Source organism: Hoplias malabaricus, chromosome 7 (genome assembly GCF_029633855.1).
Source record: "Hoplias malabaricus isolate fHopMal1 chromosome 7, fHopMal1.hap1, whole genome shotgun sequence".
NCBI classification, from domain to species: domain Eukaryota; kingdom Metazoa; phylum Chordata; class Actinopteri; order Characiformes; family Erythrinidae; genus Hoplias; species Hoplias malabaricus.
The window spans coordinates 31,611,123-31,634,484 of record NC_089806.1 but is presented as its reverse complement, the minus strand read 5'-3'; the positions used below and the strand labels follow the sequence as shown (position 1 = coordinate 31,634,484).

At 40.6% G+C, this 23,362-nt stretch overlaps 1 protein-coding gene across 1 annotated transcript; it reads right to left on the bottom strand.

The window, feature by feature from the left end:
- Positions 1-2,653: 2,653 nt before the first annotated feature.
- Positions 2,654-3,415, bottom strand: LOC136702721 (zona pellucida sperm-binding protein 4-like). The gene is made up of 3 exons (XM_066677867.1): positions 3,139-3,415; positions 2,922-3,040; positions 2,654-2,749 (listed from the first exon to the last, which is right to left on the bottom strand). The coding sequence occupies exons 1-3, from the start codon at positions 3,413-3,415 to the stop codon at positions 2,654-2,656; spliced, it is 492 nt and encodes a 163-aa protein (XP_066533964.1).
- Between the last annotated feature and the right edge of the window lie 19,947 nt (positions 3,416-23,362).

Below are 23,362 nucleotides of genomic sequence, written 5' to 3'. Positions count from 1 at the left end.
AGGGGATAAGCCTGTGGCACTGCTGAGGTGTTATGTAAGCCCAGATTGGTTTGATAGCAGCTTCCAGCTTGTCTGTTTTGTTCGGTCTGGTGTCTCTCATCTTCCTTTTGACAATACCCCATAGTGGGATGTAAGTCAGGAGAGTTTGCAGTGATACTGTGGTTATTAAGCCAGGTATTGGTAATTTTGGCAGTGTGGACAGGTGTCAAGTCCTGCTGGAAAATTAAATCTACATCTCCATAAAGCTTGTCAACAGAGGGAAGCATGAAGTGCTCTTAAATTTCCTGGTCGATTGCTGCGCTGACTTTGGACTTGATATTACACAGTGGACCAACACCAGCAGATCACATAGCTCTTCAAACCAACACTGATTGTGGAAACTTTACACTAGACCTTAAGCAGCTTGGATTGTGTGCCTCTCCACACTTCCTCCAGACCCTGGGACCTTGATTTCCAAATTAAATGCAAAATTTTCTTTCATCTGAAAACAAGACTTTGGACCACTGAGCAACAGTCCAGTCCTTTCTCCTTGGCCCAGGTAAGACACTTCCGGCGTTGTCTCTGGGTCATGAGTGGCCTGACACACAAAAGGAAGCTGTAGCCCATGTCCTGGTTATGTCTTTGTGTGGTGGCTCTTGAAGCACTGACTCCAGCAAAATCCACTCCTTGTGAATCTCCCCCAGATTTGTGAATGGCCTTTTTTTGACAGTCCTTTCACAGCTGCTGTTTTCCCTGTTGCTTGTGCAACCTTTTATACCACACTTTTTCCTTCCACGAAACTTTCCATTAATATGCTTGGATACAGTAGGAGGGTGTCTATGACTGCCTTATGTAAGCCATAATCATCAACATTAAAAGAAAAACACTTGCAGTAGATCATTCTAATGAATCTCTATGAGTTTCAATTTTTGAATTGATTTACTGAAAAATGAATTTTTGATGATATTCTAATTCATTGAAATGCATCTACCCATCTTATTCCTCAGTGGGCAGGAAGATAAAGTGCTAAAAATGATGTACCATCTAAATACCTGTTCAGTTTAATCCTGACCACTTAAGAACTGGGTGAAAGGCGAACTAAAATGATAGAGTCCAGATGTAGAACTACAGTGTGTACACACATTTTAAATTTAGCTGAAAGGATAGAAAGTTTTTTTTTCTTTAATCTTAAGACTAATCTGTTTAGTGATTAAAAGAATTTAATTTCTGAAATTTATCTATCCACATCCAATTCCTTTTGAGGGTATGGTTTGATTTGGTTTTATGCCTTGGTATTTATCACAGCATTTACCGACAGGATGAACGCAGGAAGTAGTCCTCAGAAGACCTAAAATTATTTTGAGCTGTAACTTGAGTAACTCATTTTTCTAAGTAACTTAAACAGGATTTTGTGAATTACACAACATAATTTAGAACTGTTAGTATATGACTGGCATAAAAAACTTAGTTTTGCCTGGATTGTCATGTTATGGGCCTGTATTCCACCCCTCCAAACAAAACTAGCCATTTTTAAATAAATTATGACCACAAACCAACACATGTTCTGTATAACAAAACAAAAACTTTTAAAAAAGCAATCACATGGTTAAAACTTCCATATGGTTCCAAAAAGGTACACTGAACAAATTCCAAGAAAACCCTGCAACTGTAAGGACTTTGCCTAACATCTCGGAGTTACACAAACTGGCAAATTCATAACACTGAGTATAAGTATACACTACACCTGAAACAGTGGCGGATGCTGGTCTTTCAAGGAGGGGAAGTTCAATTTCAGCCTACATCATAAAATGTGTTGGTTTATTTATACGTACATTCTACCCTCCGGTCCTCTTCAAGAAAATGATCTGTGACCCTGTCGTACCAACAAGGCGTCTTTTCCAGGGACTTGACTAGTGTCCTCTCAATGGCCAGCAGAGCTAGGCTGCTTAAACGGCCTTGGCCCATGTGAAGTGTCCGCCTGTGAGTGCTTTTTAACGGTGGAGGAGCTCAGCAGCAGCTGCTGGACAGAAACTGCGATAGAAGTCAGTCTCCAAACACAAACAGCTACAAAAAAACCCACCAGAAATAGAAGCTCGATTTGCCGCTAGTCATTTTTAACAAATAAAATGCCGCTAAGAGGACTTAGTCTCCTGTTCAACTCAGAACAGAATGAAAATGTAATGCCCCCACAAATCTTTACACCAAAGGATCGCTGATTCGCTCATTTCACAGTCAAAAAGGGATTCAGCCTCAGACAGATCATCCAATCATCATGCAGAAGTGTCCGGGCCAGCCCACTGCTATTTTCAAGTAAAGCCTTGAAAATAGAAACAAGAGGTTAGCAATAACCCACAGACCAGTAGTGTACCATTTCATTTACAAGGGACAATGAGATGCCTGATCTGTTCAGGGTACATGTTCTACGTGAAAATAAATAAATCCAAACACTTGTTCCACTCTTCTTTGTGGATAGTACACATTTAAGAATTTGGAACTAGACCAATCCAAACAAGCAGAAGCACACCTGATTTAACAAGTGTAATTCAACAGGCTTGGTCTTAAGAGCACTGCTGCATTGCTCAAATTACATACTGACAACAACCCCTGAGGAGACTACCACCAAACCTGCCATCCTCAAACAAATGACTGCCAACAAGCAGGAGGTTCTACTCACTCAAAATGGTTGTCTCGTGATTGCTCCAAGTGGTCCTAATCCAACTTCATAGGAAGAGGACATTTTGTTCTCATAGACCACATAGTCACCTAGCACCTGGAGGAAGGAGGCAAGTGGATACACAATCATGGCATATTCCCACATGTACAAGATCCAGCTACCTGAAACTGAAATGCTCCAATACAAACCACTGCTATTGTGCCACAAGCAGGCACAGGATACTGGTAAATAGCAAAGCTTGCAGTATAATCCACAGCACTGCAGGTACTGTGTACTGCACTACACAGTACTGCACCCAATAGACCGAATCCAGGCTCAGTCTGGGCAGAGTTGTATCCCTGGCCACCACCAGTACAAACTGGCCATCTACTGTGCACTGGACAGTCACTAGGGACAAGAAAAAAAACAGCCATCAACAGAATTCAGGAATATCCCAATCAACAGGATTCAATCACAGTATTAGAAGATTGCCTAAACAAACGTACCAGTGTTCCCATAGTAGCAGTTGTGTCCATCAAAAAAGCAGTTTATTGCAGCACAGTGAGCAGCATCTATGCTAGGTTCTCCACAAGGAACCCTGAAAACATTATCCACTCTACATTTATCAATGCTGACCATTGGTTTAGTACCATTGGTAACAGGAATAGCTGCTGAAGGAAGCTGTGGCTTCTGAGGCTGCTTCACAGACTGTGGACCCCATTGGTAAACTGCAGCAAAACTTACATGACCATATAGGATACCAACCACTACACTAAACCACATTATTGCTGCTATCCCAAAGGAATAACAAGTTGTCCTTATTCAGAGCTTATACTGTGTTTTCCCTGTTATCTGTCATTATTCTGCCGACTGCTAAGTTTGCCCTTTCATCAGCTGAATTAAAGTACAATAGGAACGAACTGTCAGGTTATGAAAAATAAATATATTTAAAATGCAAGAACCACTATGAATAAATTATACATTTGGTTAGAACCTTAGAAAAAATCTTTGTGATTATATTTCTGAATAAAATAGCTAATCACTGTTCTAAAAGTGTTCACAATATGGCCGAACCTCAAGTAATTTATAACCCAATAAAACTCACAATATCATGTATAAAATAATGCATGTTCCTAAATATGGCAGTTTTTTTGGCATATTGTTCACACTTTGAGTGCAGGATTCAATATTTCAGGTTTTTCATAGTGCACTTTGTACAAAGATTCAGAGCCATTTGAGATTTAGAATTCAAGGACTGTGATCTATGTTTTAGTTGATTTAAAGTTCAATGGGGAAAAAATTACTCCTTGGTTAAAATATATATTCTAAATATGTAAAAAAAAAATTGTGTGGTATGTGATCTACACTATTTAGAGATTTGAAAACTGCCATGGATGACTCTCATTCTTTTCATTTTGGGTAAGACTATCATATGTGTTTACTATGAGAGAAAATGGGTTGAACTTCCATGGCATAAAAAAGGGTGTTAGAATGCTTTGTCACTCTCATATCACACACACTAAAGCTGTTTTTATTTTTAATTCAAATTAAGCCCAACTGACAGTGTCAGGACTGTGGGAGCGGACTGATGGTGGCAGACGCACTCACTAAAAACACAATGACTTTTATTAAACAAAAGTTAACACAACAGAGACTTTAACAGAAAGGCAACACACAGGGAGCTAACATAGACAGACAAAGGGAGCTAAGCAGACTAAATTTAAATACAGAGAGCTAGACAGACTAAACCTAAACATGGAGTGATAAAGCAAATGGGAAAGACAGACTAGAGAGCTAAACAACATGACAACAGTGGAAACGGCTGAGACACAGACTTATAAACAACATGACATAGAAAATTAAACGATGACAGAGTAAACGAATGATAGCAGAGACAGACAGACTAGACCAAGCAACACGACATAGGAAATGAATGACCAACAAACAGGAAGCAACACATGGGAACTTAAAAACATAACACAGACAAAGGACACTGATGAGGAGGAGGAACAAAGGCGGGACATGAACAATAACAAACAGAGAAAACAGACACGACAGGACAAGGGAGTCTTTATGTCATGATGAGAACATGGTTTGTAGAAGCACTGGTTGCTCATTCAGTTTTGACCATAAAAAGAAGTATATATATATATATATATATATATATATATATATATATATATATATATATATATAATTTATTTATTTATTTAATGTTGCCAGAACTGCCTACTAATGGCATGTTGGCATGATATTTAGAAAGTGGCGTTTCACTTTCAACAAGGACAAACAGTACATGGAAGTATGTATACATGGATGTACATGTGAAAGAAATTTCTCCACTCTCAGTCTCTCTTCTCAGCCACACAACCCAAATGGGAATGTGAGATAAACCCAGAGAAGAGTTGTAAACCACTCTCCAGGGACCTTTTTTATGACCCAAAGCCACACAGGGTCAAGAGAAAAATCTTGCAGAATGCAAAGAGACACACGGGTTCAACCTTGATTAAAACTGTCTTCTCACACATCTTGAAAGACTGTTAAACAAAAAAATCACACATTCTTTAATTCTTTTGTTTACCTGATGAACAAGTTGTCTAAGTGTACCACTGTGTGAAATGCATTCCCTTTTAGACAAATCAAAACGGGAAAAATTAATTTACATATGTTTTAAATCACCTTTTTATATGAACTTATGTAAAACCAAAGTAGCCACGTACTCTGTGTGATATGTGGTTAAGAATTATGTAAAACAATGTTTGTCTGAATTATATTACTTTGTGTTTACATATAATCTTTTATACTGCAAAGTATGATTCAAAATCTTGGGGTAGTCATTCAACAGTCAACAGACAACGTCTTCTAGTCGTTGACTTGTCAAGGGTCATACATTTTATGTGATGTCACTTCCAATGTACAGGAAACAGCCAAACAGGAGCAAGAGATGCCCCAATCCTCAATCTCTAAGGACCAATCAGATATTCAAGGCGGGTTTTCTAAACCCGGTTTTAACCGGGTTAAAAACCCAGTGGCGTGAAAAGACACACACACTTTTTGAGAATTAATGAAGAGGAAAAAAATTTTCCGAAGAACAAGGAAAAGCATCACTCTTCTGCTTCCAGCATACAATGCTTCTCAGATAGAGTAGTCAGTTAAGGGAGAGCAATGGCACACTCTAGAGCTCTCCAGCTGTCTGCAGGTGCCTCTCAGGCATCAGGCTCTCTTATGGCTCTCTTAAACAGTCTTGGGCACCTCAAGCATAGTCCAGATAGAACAGAAGATCTATTTTAATTTTATCTCTAGTAGAAAACTATATTTATGTAGCATGGTAACAGTATTTGAATTAATTCTGCTTAATTGTGGTCATTAATTATACAATATTATTATTACTATTAATTTTAGATAATAACAATATTAATAAATTATCAGAAATTTAGATACTATTCACGCTAGTATGTGAGTTTTCAGGATTTTTTAGACTTCAAGGACAGACTCAATGCACAGTATTATTTCAAATCAAAGAACACTTTATTGGAAAGGAATAATAATGATTTAATAGACATAGTACAAATATTGTAATCCCACAAACAGGGATCAATGCAGATGAAACCATTTTTATGAGCCGAATAAGTGGCTAGGCTATCTGGCTTGTGTGACTGATATGATCTATTCTAATGAAAGTTAACGGGTGATTAAGATGTAAATTTACCAGGCAACTTAATTTGCAGCAATAATGCAGCAAAACTTACATGACCATATAGGATGCCAACCACTACACTAAATCACATTATTGCTGCTATCCCAAAGGAATCACAAGTTGTCCTTATTAAGAGCTTTTATTTTGTTTTCCTGCCAATTTGTCAAAAGCCCCACCTTCTAGTTAATTAACAGGAAATTGTGTTCCAGCCTGGTGAATTCATGATCCTGGGAAATTCTGTAATGAGTCTGTTGGGGGTCATGAGTAGACACAAATTCTGTCATTATTCTGCCGGCTGTTAACTTTGCCTTTCATCAGCTGAAGTAAAATACAATAGGAACGAGCTGTCAGGTTATGAGAACTAAATATATTTAAAATGCAGAAACCACTATAAATAAATTATACATTTGGTTAGAACCTCAGCAAAAATCTTTGTGATTATAATTCAGAATAAAATGGCTAATCACGGTTCTAAAAGTGTTCACAAAATGGCCGAACCTCAAGTAATTTATGACGCAATAAAACTCAGAATATCATGTATCTACAATAAAATAATTCATTTTCTATCTAGCATTGAAAAACATATTCCTAAATCTGACTTTGCAGTTTTTAGGCATATTGTTCACATTTTGAGTGCAGGATCCAATATTTCAGGTCTTTCATAGTGCACTTTGTACAAAGATTCTGAGCCATTTGAGATTTAGCCATTAAATTCAAGGACTGTGATCTATGTTTTATACGATGGAGTTTGAGGGCCACGGCATTTTAAAAAAAATTAATTCAGAGAACAATGTCAGATTTCTGAGAATATTCTCTGAATAATCCTGAAAAAAATCTCAGATTCACTGCACTTATAATGGGGCAGAAACAGTGTAATTGTCAGAGAAACAGTGTAACTATGGTATAGATTTCAGAAATAAACACTCAGTATTTTTCCACATCAGGACCAGACAGTGATTAATATTTAAACTCTGAATCGGTGCACGAACCCTTGGCATGAAATTTCACAGGATACAATTAATGATTCTGAAAATTATGGATCCGGAGCGAGTGTAACTCCGGCGCCCACGAGGCTCCATCACGTTACGGCTCGTACAATAAACTAAAGCCTTATGCATTGCGGTCAGGGCATGCACTGACAGGGTCATCATGTTGTGTGGATGTGTTTAATAAATAATTCTCACTTCACTGACTGCTTCTTTCACAACTCATTAATGGTGCACAGACTGTTATTTTGTCTGTGTACATATTATGGAAAAATTATAACCCAAACAGTGATTTGCTAAATTCGCTGATTATATTCTCTGAATTATACAGAATATTTTACTAAAATATTGTAAGATTTTCTCAGAATTATTCTGAGAATGTTCTCAGAATTATTCAGAGATTTTTTTCTCAGAATTATTTCAAGAATATTCTCAGAATTCTGACTTTATTCTCTGAATTTTTTTTTGTTTTTTTCAACACCATGGCCCTAAAACTCAGTTGTAGTTTTAGTTGATTCAAAGTTCAATGGAGAAAATTGTCCTTGATTAAAATATATATTCTAAATATTTTTAAAAAGATATATGGTATATGATCTACACCATTTAGAGATTTGAAAAGAGTTTTAAACATGTTTAATCATCTATTCTTAATAATTTGGCCATATAGATATGGAGAAGCCCATGTTAGAGCTAAAGCCTGCCATGAATGATTCTCATTCTTAATCACTTTGGGAAAAACTATCTGTGTTTACTATCAGAGAAAACAGGTTGAACTTCCATGACGTACAAAAAGGGTGTTAGAATGCTTTGTCACTCTCATATCACACACACTAAAGCTGTTTTTATGTTTCATTCAGAGCAAAGAAGCCCAACTGACATAGGGTGGCAAAATTCTTAATATCATGATGAGAACATGGTTTGTAGAAACATTGGTTGCTCATTCAGATTTGGCCGTGGATAAAAACATGAGAAAATATATTATATTCCTCCCACAGTCCAAAAACACACGTTGGCAGGTGGATTGGCAACTCAAAAGTGTCCGTAGGTGTGAGTGAATGTGTGAGTGTGTGTATTGCCCTGTGAAGGACTGGCGCCCTCTCCTGGGTGTATTCCCACCTTGTACCCAATGATTCCAGGTGGGCTCTGGACCCACCGCGACCCTGAACTGGATAAGCAGTTACAGATAATAAATGAATGAATGAATGAATGAATGAAAAATATATTATACCATATTTATTTATTTGTTCATTTATATCCTCTACTTCTTTTTAATACAATATACTTAAGAAATTCTTCAGGGACTGCAGTATATTAAATAGGGTTTTTCAAGGCTTAAGTGCATTCCTGGCTTACAAGCAGTACAGTATGGTTCTATGCAATTCTATGCAAAATGCAAATTTTACAAAATAGCCATAATTACAGAGAGCTCTACTGAATATATTTTATCTCCAAAATTATGCAGTACACATTTACTAAAGATTTTATTCAACCTAGAATCACTGGATGCAAGGCAGGAAAATCTCATGGAGCAGGTGCCAGTCCGTTGACAATGACACACCCTCACACATTTCCACATATGGACACTTTTGAGTCACCAATCCACTAGTCTTGCATTGCCAGACTTTCCAGGGAGAGTCTGGTGCCTTTCACCACTTAATGTGGCTAGAAATGCCTACTACTGCAGGAAACGATTTTGGCTACAATTTTGACATGATGTTTACAAAGGGGTATTTCACTACCAATACCAATACAAAACAGTACACGGAAGTGTGTATACGTGGATGTAAAGAGAGCCAATCAGAATGCAACTGGCAGAATCCTGACAGAGGCCAGGTTTATGCACGAAAAGTATCAGACTTTCAACTCAACATATGGGTGGAATGTCTGTGGCAAAGACTACCAATCCACATGTAGCGTGATTTGCTATAATTAATTATTATTCTTTTATTGGCATTTTTAAGACCAAAACTGAAAATATTAGACAAACAATAAACACCATATTATTAAATCCACATTAAATTATTAAATGTGGCTGATATAGAACAAAACATAGCTACAGAAGAAAGATTAGAGGCCTTTGATCCACTTCCACAGCTAGAACTGGAGAAAATCATCTGCCTGTCAGACTATACAACCTGCACACTTGACCCAATACTGCCTATTCAGAGAAGTTTAACCAGCTATAATCAGTCTCCTTCTAACAATAATAAATTCATCCCTTAGCCTGGGCTAGGGCGGGTCCGGTTTCAATCTGCAAATTTAAAGGGCCCTATTTGTAAATATGCTCTTGCGGCCTCTTAAAGGACCCGTAGCCGAGGAAGGTGCACTCTGAGCGCTCTAGCTGGTTCCGATCTCCTTGAAAAGACTTCCATAGACCCCGGTGATGCGATATTCAAGCCCAGAGGAGTGACTAACCTCTGGGCTAAGCTGGTGACAAGCTCGGCCTTCCAATTCTGGAGGTCAAATGTGATCCGGAGGACCCCCGGTGATGGGTTTCAAGCCCAGAGGACTGGCACCCCTCTGGGCTAGGGTGGTGGTAAGAGCGCCCCCCCCCCCCTTCTGGAGGTTTTCAAAACCTAAGTCGAGACCTCCGTAGACCCCGGTGATGCGAATACCGAAGCCCGAGGACTGGCACCCCTCTGGGCTAGGGTGGTGGTAAGAGTGGCCCCACCTTCTGGAGGTTTTCAAAACCTAAGTCGAGACCTCCGTAGACCCCGGTGATGCGAATACCGAAGCCCGAGGACTGGCACCCCTCTGGGCTAGGGTGGTGGTAAGAGAGGCCCCCCCCTTCTGGAGGTTTTCAAAACCTAAGTCGAGACCTCCGTAGACCCCGGTGATGCGAATACCGAAGCCCGAGGACTGGCACCCCTCTGGGCTAGGGTGGTGGTAAGAGTGGCCCCACCTTCTGGAGGTTTTCAAAACCTAAGTCGAGACCTCCGTAGACCCCGGTGATGCGAAGTGACATGCCCGAGGACTGGCACCCCTCTGGGCTAAGGGGATGGTTTGGGTGGCCTCCCCTTCAATCCCGATGATTCGTTCGATATATGCCCAGGGAGGTGAGCACTTCCCTGGGCGTGAGGGGGTCGAGCGTATGAGGGTTGTACCCTGTATGGTTCCTACTAAACGAATCCGAGCGGCGGGTCCACAGGCCACCGACCACCTGCCCACTTGCGGGGTGGGTGTGACGGGCCGCCCGCCGGCAGTTGTCCCCGTTCTAACCTAACTCTTGCCCGTGCGCGAGTCGAAAGGGGCATACAAACCCCCGAGGCGAAGACCGGCGTTCCGCTTGGTCTAATGTGGGATCTCCCAGATTTTCCCCTCCGCGGGGACTTGGGAGCGCACCACCGGGCCCCCGCACTGGAAACGGCCGGAGGCAAAGAGCGCATTAGAGGTGTCACGGATCGGTCTTTTTAAATGGACCGCGGCTGGAAGTTCGCAGGGGAAGAGGCGCTCGGTCTACGGTTCCCGGGCCCGACTCGGGAATTTCTTAAATTGAGAAAACTAACCGTAGGCTCCGGGGGGCGAATCGTAAAACCTATGCCGACCTCCTCGTGCTTTGAGGGGGCCAGGAAATTCTCTTCCATTCTCTTCCCTTAAACGGACGTCCTTTACGCCCGTTCGAAATGCGGCATACCCGGAGCACCAGGGGCAGGCTTCTAATCCGAAATATACCGGCTTTTAGAACGATCCTCCCCGCCACGTGCTCCAGCCTCTTTGGCTCGGGGACCCCCCGTAAGAGGGGTCCGCTTGTCCCAGAATCGTTCCGAGGGAGACTTAGCCGATCCGTCGGTCTAATTCCACCACAGTTGGGTCCGTTAAAAGGTCCGAGTCGGTGGTGCCTTAGGGTCGGGATCCTATTGAGGGAAGGAACCGGCCCCTAGCCTGCACCGTCCGGGCCTTGAATCGTACATTTTCCAAGTTGTCAAACCGATTGCAGACCCACCTCCGGGGGGGTCTCATTCGAAAAGCCTTTCCGCGGTGCGTGTCTCTTCCTCCTACGGGGGTCGAGTTCCACGCACCACCGACTCTCTCTCTTTCCCCAAGCCGGGTTTGAGTACCAGAGGATCGGCCTGGTTGATCCTGCCAGTATCATATGCTTGTCTCAAAGATTAAGCCATGCAAGTCTAAGTTGGTACGGTGAAACTGCGAATGGCTCATTAAATCAGTTATGGTTCCTTTGATCGCTCCACACGTTACTTGGTATAACTGTGGTAATTCCAGAGCTAATACATGCAAACGAAGTGTTGGAAGTGGGGGTGCCGTTCGAGGTGGTCGGTGACTGGTTCTCCTTCCCCTCGGCGCCCCCACGGATATGTGCATTTATCAGAACCGAAACCCCCCCCCCGACTCCGGTCGGGTCCGCTTTGGTGACTCTAGATAACCTTTGGCCGATCGCAGAGCCCTTCAGGGCGGCGACGTCTCATTCGAATGTCTGCCCTATCAACTTTCGACGGTAGTCTACGGGACTACGTGTGGTGACCACGGGTAACGGGGAATCTGGGTTCGATTCCGGAGAGGGAGCCTGAGAAACGGCTACCACATCCAAGGAAGGCAGCAGGCGCGCAAATTACCCATTCCCGACACGGGGAGGTAGTGACGAAAAATATCGGTGCGAGGCCCCGTTTGAAGGTTTCGAGACCGAAATGAACTCAATCTACGTCCGTGGGTGAGGACCCATTGGAGGGCAAGTCTGGTGCCAGCAGCCGCGGTAATTCCAGCTCCAATAGCGTATGTTAACGTTGCTGCAGTTAAAAAGAACGTAGTTGGATCCGGGGACGGGTCCCGGCTGCCGGGCCTCTGCCCGTCCGGACTTTGCGGTGGGAAGCTGCCCCTCTCCGGGGTGGGGACCCCCCGCGGGTCTCTGGGTGGAGGTCGCGGGACCTTGTCCCTATTCATCCGGTGTCCTCTGCTCCCTTCCTCCGCGGAGAGGCCCTTAGCTGGGTCGTCCGCCGCGGTGAATACGTGGGGGGCGGAAGGGTCCGGTGCATTTACTTTGAACAAAACAGAGTGCTCAAAGCAGGCCGAAGCGTGCCTTGAATCGACTGAGCTAGGAATAATGGAATAAGGCCTTCCCACGGGGGGCGAGTCGGAGCTCTTCGGCAAGGTGGCCGGGTGGGGCCGGGGGCGCCTGGGTGTGACGCCCCGGCGTTTCTGGCCGCCGCACGGTTTCCCGAGCCAGGGGGGTATCCGACCGCTCTCTTGGTCCTATTTCGTGGGTTTGACGGACCAAAGGTCATGATTAAGAGGGACGGCCGGGGGCATTCGTACCGCACCGAGAGAGGTGAAATTCGTAGACCGGTGCGGGACGGACAAAAGCGAAGGCATTTGCCAAGAATGTTTTCATTAATCAAGAACGAAAGTCGGAGGATCGAAAACGATCAGGTACCGTCGTAGTTCCGACCGTAAACTATGCCGACCCGCGATCCGGCGGCGTCGGGTTAACGACTATGACCCGCCGGGCAGCGTCCGGGAAACCACGAGTCTTTGGGCTCTGGGGGGAGTACGGTTGCAAAGCTGAAACTTAAAGGAATTGATGGAAGGGCATCACCAGGAGTGGAGCTTGCGGCTTAATTTGACTCAACGCGGGGAACCTAACCCGGCCCGGACACGGTAAGGATTGACAGATTGATGGCTCTTTCTCGATTCTGTGGGTGGTGGTGCATGGCCGTTGGTAGTTTGTGGAGCGATTCGTCTGGTCAATTCCGGTAACGAACGAGATCCCATCCTTTAAGTAGTTACACGGCCCCTCTCCTGGGTCGGCCTCTTCCCCGAAGGTCCCCGTTCGCGGGGGGTCCCCATCGGGGGGGGTTTTGGCGGGGGTCCGGTTCTACCCCGGATCGGTTCGGGGGGTGATGCGGTTGATGGGGGTTCAGTTCTGCGTCGAGTGGGTGGCTCCGGCCTCTCCCCTTCGCGTTCGGTTCCCTCCCTGATGCCGTCCGCACCTCGTTCCGCTCTCTGGGTGTGGGTTGTCCGTCCTTCGCCTTCCCCCCGGTGCCCTCCCGCTTACCGCGGGCCTGAAGGTTGGGGTTCGCCCGGTGGGAATCAGCGGTCGGTGGCTAAACTTCTTAGAGCGATTTGTGGCACAGAAGCCACTTGAGAAATGGAGCAATAACAGGTCTGTGATGCCCTTAGAAGTCCGGGGTCGCACGTGAGCTACAATGGCTGGTTCAACATGTGTATTACCCTACGCCGAGAGGTGCGGGCAATCCTATGAACGCCATTCCCCGCTGGGGACAGGGGATTGCAACTATTCCCCTCGAACGAGGAATTCCAAGTAGGCGCGGGTCACCAGCCCGCGTCGATTAAGTCCCTGCCCTTTGTACACACCGCCCGTCGCTACTACCGATCGGATGCCTCGGTGAGGTCCTCGGACCGTCCCCGGGGCGGCCCTCGAACGGGGGTCGCCTCTGGGCGATGGAAAGTCGATCGAACCCGGACATCTAGAGTAAGTACTTCAAAGGATTTAGTATTATAACTAGATTTTTTTGTTGTGTCAGTGGTAGAGTCATAAATTGTGGCTACACCACCACAAAGACCAGATGTTCGTGGGCAACTGTAATAGCTGAAGCCAGGGGGAGTGGACTCATTTAGGGCAATGTATTCATTGGGTTTAGCCCATGTTTTGCAGAGACATAATGCATAGAGTTTGTTATCAGTAATAATATTCACAGACAGTGAATGCTTTGCATGTTAGAGAGCATATATTTAAAAGCCCTAATTTAATGCTGGAAGTGCTGAAATATTGCGTTCGCTGCAGTGCCTTGGTGTTAATTCTAATTAGGTTGTTAAAACTGTTTTTTGGATGTTTGTGATAACAAGCTTTGCGGGGAACAGACACAGTCTCAATGCTGAAAAATGTATTAGCATTAATCAGAGTGGGTGATATGGACATGCTACTCATCATACTAGCAGTAGAGAGATTGTCAGGAGGAACATTAGGAATTTTAATATTACTTACCTGCTCGCTATCCATTCCACCTACCTGACTGATGTGACTGGGAATGACCAGTCAGTTCCGGCGCAGAACCACCTCAATGTTCTCAGAGAGAACTACGGATCCTAGACGGCTCGGATGAAGCCCATCCCAACGATACAGGGCCGGACGGGTGTGATGTCCTTCACAAGTCTACTTTTCTTCTTTTAGTTCAGGGCGTAGCTATTCTTATAAATAAAAATATCCCGTTCATTCTTGATTTTGAAATACGGGATCCCGAAGGTCACTTTATTTTAATTGCAGGCACAATTCTTGGACAGTCTATTACCATAATGAATGTTTATGCTCCTAATGACGACTGCCCCCATTTTATGTCTAATCTTGTTTTATTGTTTAATCAACATTGCAAAGGTTTTGGACTATTGGCCGGGGACTTAATTTAATTGCGTTCTTCATAATATATTATGAAGATAGATCTTCATTTACCCCACCACCAAACCGCAAATGTTCTAAAACTCTCAAAAATCTCTGCAATGACATTGGCTTGGTTAATATATGGAGAGAACAGCACCCTTTGATCAAAGATTATACATTTTATTCTAACCTGCACCAATCATATTCAAGACTAGATTATATTTTTATGCCTGTTCGTTAAATACCTACAGTAATGACTTGTCATATTGGTCCCATATTGTTTTCTGACCATAACCCTGTTTATTTAATCTTAATTTTTCTGTAATGTTTTCAAAGACCAAAATCTGAAAATATAACTCATCGTTGCTGAATAATACTGCTTTCTGTGAAACAATTTGGAGTTCCATTAAAAATTATTGGTCAGAAGATCAACTCTCTCCAGTATCCTCATGCATATTGTGGGATGCTGCCAAGGCAACCATTCGTGGCCATTTAATTTGTCAGCGCTCTTTTATTAAAAAATCACGTGAGAAAATTAGGCAAGCTCTGAAAGATGAGATACTCCATTTAGAACAGCAACATAAACAATTACCCAACCAAAATAATTGGTATCAATTGGTTAAAGCAAGAGCAAAATTTCTTCAATTCTTCTTCATTACACAGATTACATAAAGAAAAATCTCTTCTCATCTAAGCAGAAATATTATGAATATGGGAATAGACCGAGTAGATTGTTAGCCTATCAAATAAAGAGGCCGATAGAATACTTAATGCTCCATTTACTGAAGAAGAGGTCTGGGAGGCGATCCAGTCCATGCCTTCTGGTAAGGCCCCTGAATTGGACGGATACCCTATAGAGTTTTATAAAAAATTTTGGCCTGAATTATCACCTATTCTTATGCCTGTCCTTCAACATTTATATGAACATAATACTATACCAGATTCGTGGAAAACTGTCTCTATCTGTTTGCTTCTAAAAAAAGGTAAAGATCCACTAGAATGTTCTTCTTATAGACCAATAAGTTTATTGGATGTGGATTTTAAAATCATTGCTAAGGTACTAGCTCGTAGACTTGATGATTTGTTGCCACAGCTGATACATCCCGATCAAACGGGCTTTGTGAGATCAAGATATGGATCGGATAATGTGCGCCGAGCTCTTAATATTACAGATTATCGCAGTAGAAACACAGCCCCTGCTATGATTGTTTCTCTCGATGCTGAAAAAGCGTTTGACATGGTTCATTGGGATTTTTTATTTGTTGTATTGGAGAAAGTCAACCTGGGATCGTTTTTTATTAGTTTCATCAAATCACTTTACTCTTCCTCCACTGCAGTATTTAGTACTAAGAGTTTTCTCTCTAAAATGTTTCCAGTAGGCAGGGGTTGTCGTCAAGGATGTCCGCTCTCTCCTCTTCTTTTCTCTCTGGTAATAGAACCCCTAGCTCAGTCAATCAGATGTAATAAACTTCTTTCTGGTATCAAGATTGGTGGAGACCAATTTCTCTCTATTTCTCTCTATGCAGATGATGTTCTTTTGTATTTATATAATCCAGAAGTTTCTGTTAATGTTGTTCTTGATTTAATATCTGATTATAGTATGGTTTCTGGTTATAAAATTAATCTTAGCAAATCATTGGCCTTACCCATTAACATACCACAGGATGCCGGTATACGGCAATCATCCCCTTTCCAAATCTCTGATGAGGGATTTAGATATCTTGGTGTATTTATTACACCTAAGCTTGATCATTTATTTGCTGCCAATTATCCATCACTTTGGGGCAAAATAGAACAGGATTTACGTGTCTGGTCTTCTCTTCCGAATTCATTCTTTGGCCGAATTAATATTATAAAAATTAATGTTCTACCCTGACTTAATTATTATTTTCAAACTCTTCCTTGCTATATTTCATCAAATATTTTAAGAACATAAACACTATTATAACAGACTATATCTGGAACAGAAAGAAACCTCGAATGAAGTTTTCAAAACTTACTAAACCAAAAGAACTGGGAGGTGCTTCCCTTCCGAATTTCCAACTTTACTACTGGTCTGCGCAAATTAAACATATGACATCATGGTTCTTAGACAGGTCCAAATCTAGATGGGTTGAAACTGAGGCCTATTTTTGTAAACTATTTGAGTTAAAATCTCTTCCGTTTGTCAGTTCATTAGAAAAATATTTATATTATAAAGGATAAATATATTATTTATAACACACTTCTGGCTTGGAGGGACATCAGACGATATTTGAAAATCCCAAATCACATCTCATTGTACTCTCCAATTTCCTTTAACCCGGATATTCCTTACCAGCTTAGAACTCTAGGACTGCGTAATTGATGACGTTTGAGCAGTTAAGAGCACAGTTTACAGTTCCAAATTCAGGTTTTTATAAGTATCTGCAGTTGCGTCATTTTGTAGACTCTCTATCTAGGGAACACAAACTCCGTATGGTTCTAACAGATGTGGAGAAGTTCTTTGTTAAACGAGATGGCTTCCGGTGTAAAATTTCTTTCATATATTCTACTCTGTCTACTGCCATCAATTCAAGCAATAATTCTTTAAAACATGTCTGGGAAAGGAATACAGACATTAAATTTGATGATGATGCATGGAACAATATGTATAAAAAAATATTTTCTTAAATGTACCTCTATTAATATACAAGAGCAGAATTTTAAAATTTTCTATAGATCATAACTTACCCCAATGCATCTTCATAAGATGTTTAACAATGTAACCTCACTCTGCCCTAAATGCAATGTTAGCGAAGGTACACTTATGCATATGTTGCGGAAATGTACAAAAATTCAATTATTTTGGAGAGAAGTTCATCAAGACATTAAATAAATTTTGGACAAGAACTTCAATATGTCACCAAGTTTTATAGTCCTGTGTTTAAATGAAAACCAGGCATATTTGTTAGGGACTTTAACATACTTAGCAAAAAAATGTATCTTGTTGTTGTGGATTTCACCAGATGTTCCTTTATTTAAAATGTGGCTGTCACAAATCTCAGATTTCTCCCTCTAGAAAAGCTCACTTTTGAAATCCATAACAGACATCAAACATTTTGTGAAATCTGGTTATCAATTTGGAAATTGTTGGGTGATAAATTATATATATATATATATATATATATATATATATATATATATATATATATATATATATATATAATATTATTTTTTTCATTTGTTGTGTTTTTCTTTATATGCTTGTATTCTTGCAAAATTCAATAAATATATAATTGACAAAAGAAATGTATGACTTTTTTCATATCCCTGTACTCTCCCCAGTGCTTGAGTATGCATCTGAGGCTGTTAACATAAGGCTTAATTTAAAATTGAATCCAGCTGTAGTGTCCTAATGTCATGTTCCTTAAACTCATACTCAATTTCTCAAAATCAATTTATATAGAGTGCTTTTGATTTATTTTATTATTTTGTTTAAAACTAATGTCACAAAGCAGCTTTACAAATTTAGTATCAGAACAGTTAACAATGCAAATCAGAAAGCTCCATGCAAGCAACCCAGAGGTGACAGTGGCAGGGAAAAACTCCCTTTAGGCTTGGATGAAGAAACCTTGGGAGGAACCAAGACCACAAGGAGTACCCATCCTCCTCCTGATCAAACTACTGAAAGAAAAAAAACAATTCACCAGTTAAGTCTCATTATAGTAAAGTGCAGGTATTAGAGTAATGATGGAAGTAATGGGGATTAATGCAATAATGGTGATAGTGGCGTCAGTCTGGGGTCATAACAGTGCTTGAAGCATCATCCAGTGTTGCTTATCATGGTTGTTCATAATGTGTGATGAGTTCTTGCAGGTGTTCAGGGGCAAGAACATTCAAGGATTTATACGTTAGTTAAAGACTTTCGTAATCAATACGGAATTCAGCTGGAAGCCATTATGTTTCTGCTGGAACATCCTGACAGTAGCGCACTGCAATAAGCTAATCTCGACACAAAAGCATGTATTATTTTTTCTGCATCTGGCAGGGATAAGGCATTACTTAATATTGAGATATTGCAAAGATGTAGGAAATCTGCTTTTGCAATATTTCCTATATGCTGATCAAATGACACCCAGATTTTTAACTGATGAACTTGGAAGTATATGGGACATCAGCATAATGTAGTATTAAGTGCGATGCCTTATGTATAGCATGTTTTGGACATAAAAGGAGAACCTCTGTTTTGTCACTGTTTATTAGAAGGGTTGTACGACATCCAGTGCTTCACATTTTTATACAGTCTCCGTTTTCTTAAGTGTTGGTTTGTCATCTGGTTTGGCTGATATGTATAACTGTGTATCATCAGCATAAATGTGGATGGTAATGCCATGCCTGCTAATAACTCTGCCCAGTGGCATCATGTATAATATGAATGATAAAGGTCCTAAAATGAGATTCCAAATCTCATCACAATTTTTGTGTGGTTAGAGGAGAAATTATTTATTTTTAAGAACTGATAGCGATCTGTAAATTAAGACTTAAACCATGATAAGACTGTTCCTGTGATTCCTACCATGTTCTGTAGTCTTTCTAGCAGGACAGTATGATCAATTGTATCAAAAGCTGCACTGAGGTCAAGTTGCACCAGCATGCATGCGCAGCCTTGATCAGAGGTGAGAAGAAAGTCATTTGTTATCTTAACTAGAGCCATCTCAGTGCTATGGTGTGGCCTAAAACCAAATTGAAAATTCTCATAAATATTATTTTTATACAGGTATGAGTAAAGTTGTTGGGCCACGACCTTTTCTAAGATCTTAGAAACAAAAGCCAGGTTAGAAATAGGTCTGTAATTGGATAAGGATCAAGATTAGTTTTCTTGATCATGGGTTTAATAACTATTAGTTTATATGATTTAACCCTAACCCAGGCTAAGGGATGAATTTATTATTGTTAGAAGGAGACTGATTATAGCTGGTTAAACTTCTCTGAATAGGCAGTATTGGGTCAAGTGTGCAGGTTGTATAGTCTGACAGGGAGATGATTTTCTCCAGTTCTAGCTGTGGAAGTGGATCAAAGGCCTCTAATCTTTCTTCTGTAGCTATGTTTTGTTCTATATCAGCCACAACGGATGACAGACAAACAGGATTTCATATTATGGTGTTTATTGTTTTTCTAATATTTTCAGTTTTGGTCTTAAAAATGCCAATAAAAGCATTGCTGGTGTGAAGGGCTGGGATCTGTGGGCCCGTAGCTGCCTGATTGTTTGTAAGTTTAGAAATCACACTATGAATTGAGTCATAAAGTGACAGAGAACAGAAATAAGACGAGAAATTTGCCAATGGTAAAACGTGGACTTCCATTGTGAAAGTTTTGCACTGCAGAGGAGAATTAGGGATTCGTGTCAGGGTGAATCTGCTTCAAATAAGTTTACAGCTGTTGCCTCAAGAAATTCCAGCCCAATTTTTATTTCTATGTTTATCTAAACAAATTAGGAAGCTTTAGTCTAGTCCAGTGATGTCCGACACCACGCCCAGGGCATAAAAGAAACTTCCAATCTCTGAATCCTTAAAGTGTGAAACAAGAGCTTAAGGACAGACATTCTCCATCACGATGGAGAGGCCACAGTCTCCTGCAGAATGGTCACCCGAATATGGCTGTGTCTCTGACCAAAGCCATTGGAAGAAGAGGAAGGGCTGATGACTGCTGCAACAAAATGTTTTCAGAAAGCTTTGCGCATTTTAGTTATCATAGAGAAAATCCCTTTTGTATTAATCTCCTTCCTTCCTCATGTATGGCTGTAATCCATTTTATTATATGTATGTATAATTAATATTCAATATTTGATATTACAGGCAATTAAACAGCTGTGTTGATAAAACCAATCCTTGGTTATTTATTTGTGCATGAAGTATTGTATGAAATTCTCCCTTTGTGGTCAGATTCAATTTGGGGCCCAAGAAATGTTCAGTGGTCAATCATAATTAAATAACTAATAATAATTAATTATAGCAAATCACGCTACAGGTGGATTGGTAGTCTCTCCCACAGACGTTCCACCCATATGTTGAGTTGAGAGTCTGATACTTTTCGTGCACAAACCTGGCCTCTGTCAGGATTCTGCCAGTTGCATTCTGATTGGCTCTCTGTACATCCACGTATACACACTTCCATGTACTCTTTTGTATTGGTATTGGTCCGAAGTGAAATAGCCCTTTGTAAACATCATGTCAAAATTGTAGCCAAAATCGTTTCCTGCAGTAGTAGGCAGTTCTAGCCACTTTAAGTGGTGAAAGGCACCAGACTCTCCCTGGAAAGTATGGCAATGCAAGACTAGTGGATTGGTGACTCAAAAGTGTCCATATGTGCAAATGTGTGAGGGTATGTCATTGTGCAAAGGACTGACACCTGCTCCATGGGATTTTCCTGCCTTGCGTCCAGTGATTCTAGGTTGAATAAAATTTTTAGTGAATGTGTACTGCATAATTTTGCAGATAAAATATATTCAATTGAGCTCTCTGTAATTATGGCTATTTTGTAAAATTTGCATTTGCAATATAGAACCATACTGTACTGCTTGTAAGCCAGGAATGCACTTAAGCCTTGAAAAACCCTATTTAATATACTGCAGTCCCTAAATTATTTTTTAAGTATATTGCAAAAAAAAAAAAAAGCAGAGGATATAAATGAACAAATAAATAAATATAGCATAATATATTTTTCATTCATTCATTCGTTCATTCATTCATTCATTTTTTGTAACTGCTTATCCAGTTCAGGGTCGCGGTGGGTCCAGAGCCCACCTGGAATCATTGGGTGCAAAGTGAGAATACACCCACGAGAGGGCACCAGTCCTTCACAGGGCAATACACACACTCACACATTCACTCACACCTACGGACACTTTTGAGTTGCCAATCCACCTGCCAACGTGTGTTTTTGGACTGTGGGAGGAATATAATATATTTTCTCATGTTTATATCCACAGCAAAATCTGAATGAGCAACCAGTGTTTCTACAAACCATGTTCTCATCATGATATTAAGAATCTCGACACCCTATGTCAGTTGGGCTTCTTTGCTCTGAATGAAACATAAAAAAAGCTTTAGTGTGTGTGATATGAGAGTGACAAAGCATTCTAACACCCTTTTTGTACGTCATGGAAGTTCAACCTGTTTTCTCTGATAGTAAACACATAAGATAGCCTTTCCCAAAGTGATTAAGAATGAGAGTCATTCATGGCAGGCTTTAGCTCTAACATGGGCTTCTCCATATATATATATATATATATATATATATATATATATATATATATATATATATATATATGAACCAACTAAAACTACGAATGAGTTTTAGGGCCATGGTGTTGAAAAAAACAAAAAAATTTCAGAGAATAAAGTCAGAATTCTGAGAATATTCTTGAAATAATTCGGAGAAAAAAATCTCAGAATATTTTAATAAAAAAGTCTGTATAATTCAGAGAATATTATCATAAAATTTAGCGAATCACTGTTTGGGTTATAATTTTTCCATAATATGTACACAGACCAAATAATAGTCCGTGCACCATGAGTGAGTTGTGAAAGAAGCAGTAAGTGAAGTGAGAATTATTTATTAAACACATCCACACAACATGACGACCCTGTCAGTGCATCCCCTGACCATGATGCATAAGGCTTTAGTTTATTGTACGAGCTGTAACTCGATGGAGCCTCGTGGGCGCCGGAGTTACACTCGCTCTGGATCCATAATTTTCGGAATCATTGTATCCTGTGAAACTACATGCCATGGGTTCGTGCACCGATTCAGGGTTTAAATACTAATCACTATCTGGTCCTGATGTGGAAAAATACTGAGTGTTTATTCCTGAAATCTATACCATAGTTACACTGATTCTCTGACAATTACACTGTGTCTGCCCCATTATAAGTGCAGTGAATTATTTTGAGATTATTCTCTGAATTATTTCGAGAATATACGCAGAATTATTCTGAGATTTTTTTCAGGATTATTCAGAGAATATTCTCAGAAATCTGACATTGTTCTCTGAATTTCTTAATTTTTTTAAATGTCGTGGCCCTCAAACTCCATCATATAAAACATAGATCACAGTCCTTGAATTTAATGGCTAAATCTCAAATGGCTCAGAATCTTTGTACAAAGTGCACTATGAAAGACCTAAAATATTGGATCCTGCACTCAAAGTGTGAACAATATGCCTAAAAAACTGCAAAGTCAGATTTAGGAATATGTTGTTCAATGCTAGATAGAAAATGCATTATTTTTATTTTAGATACATGATATGCTGAGTTTTATTGCGTCATAAATTACTTGAGGTTCGGCCATTTTGTGAACACTTTTAGAACCGTGATTAGCCATTTTATTCTGAATTATAATCACAAAGATTTTGCTGAGGTTCTAACCAAATGTATAATTTATTTATAGTGGTTTCTGCATTTTAAATATATTTAGTTCTCATAACCCGACAGCTCGTACCTTTTGTATTTTACTTCAGCTGATGAAAGGCAAAATTAGCAGCCGGCAGAATAATGACAGAATTTGTTTCTACTCATGACCCCCAACAGACTCATCACAGAATTTCTCAGGATCATGGATTCACCAGGCTGGAACACAATTTCCTGTTAATTAATTAGGAGGTTGGACTTTTGACAAATTGGCAGGAAAACAAAATAAAAGCTCTGAATAAGGACAACTTGTTATTCCTTTGGGATAGC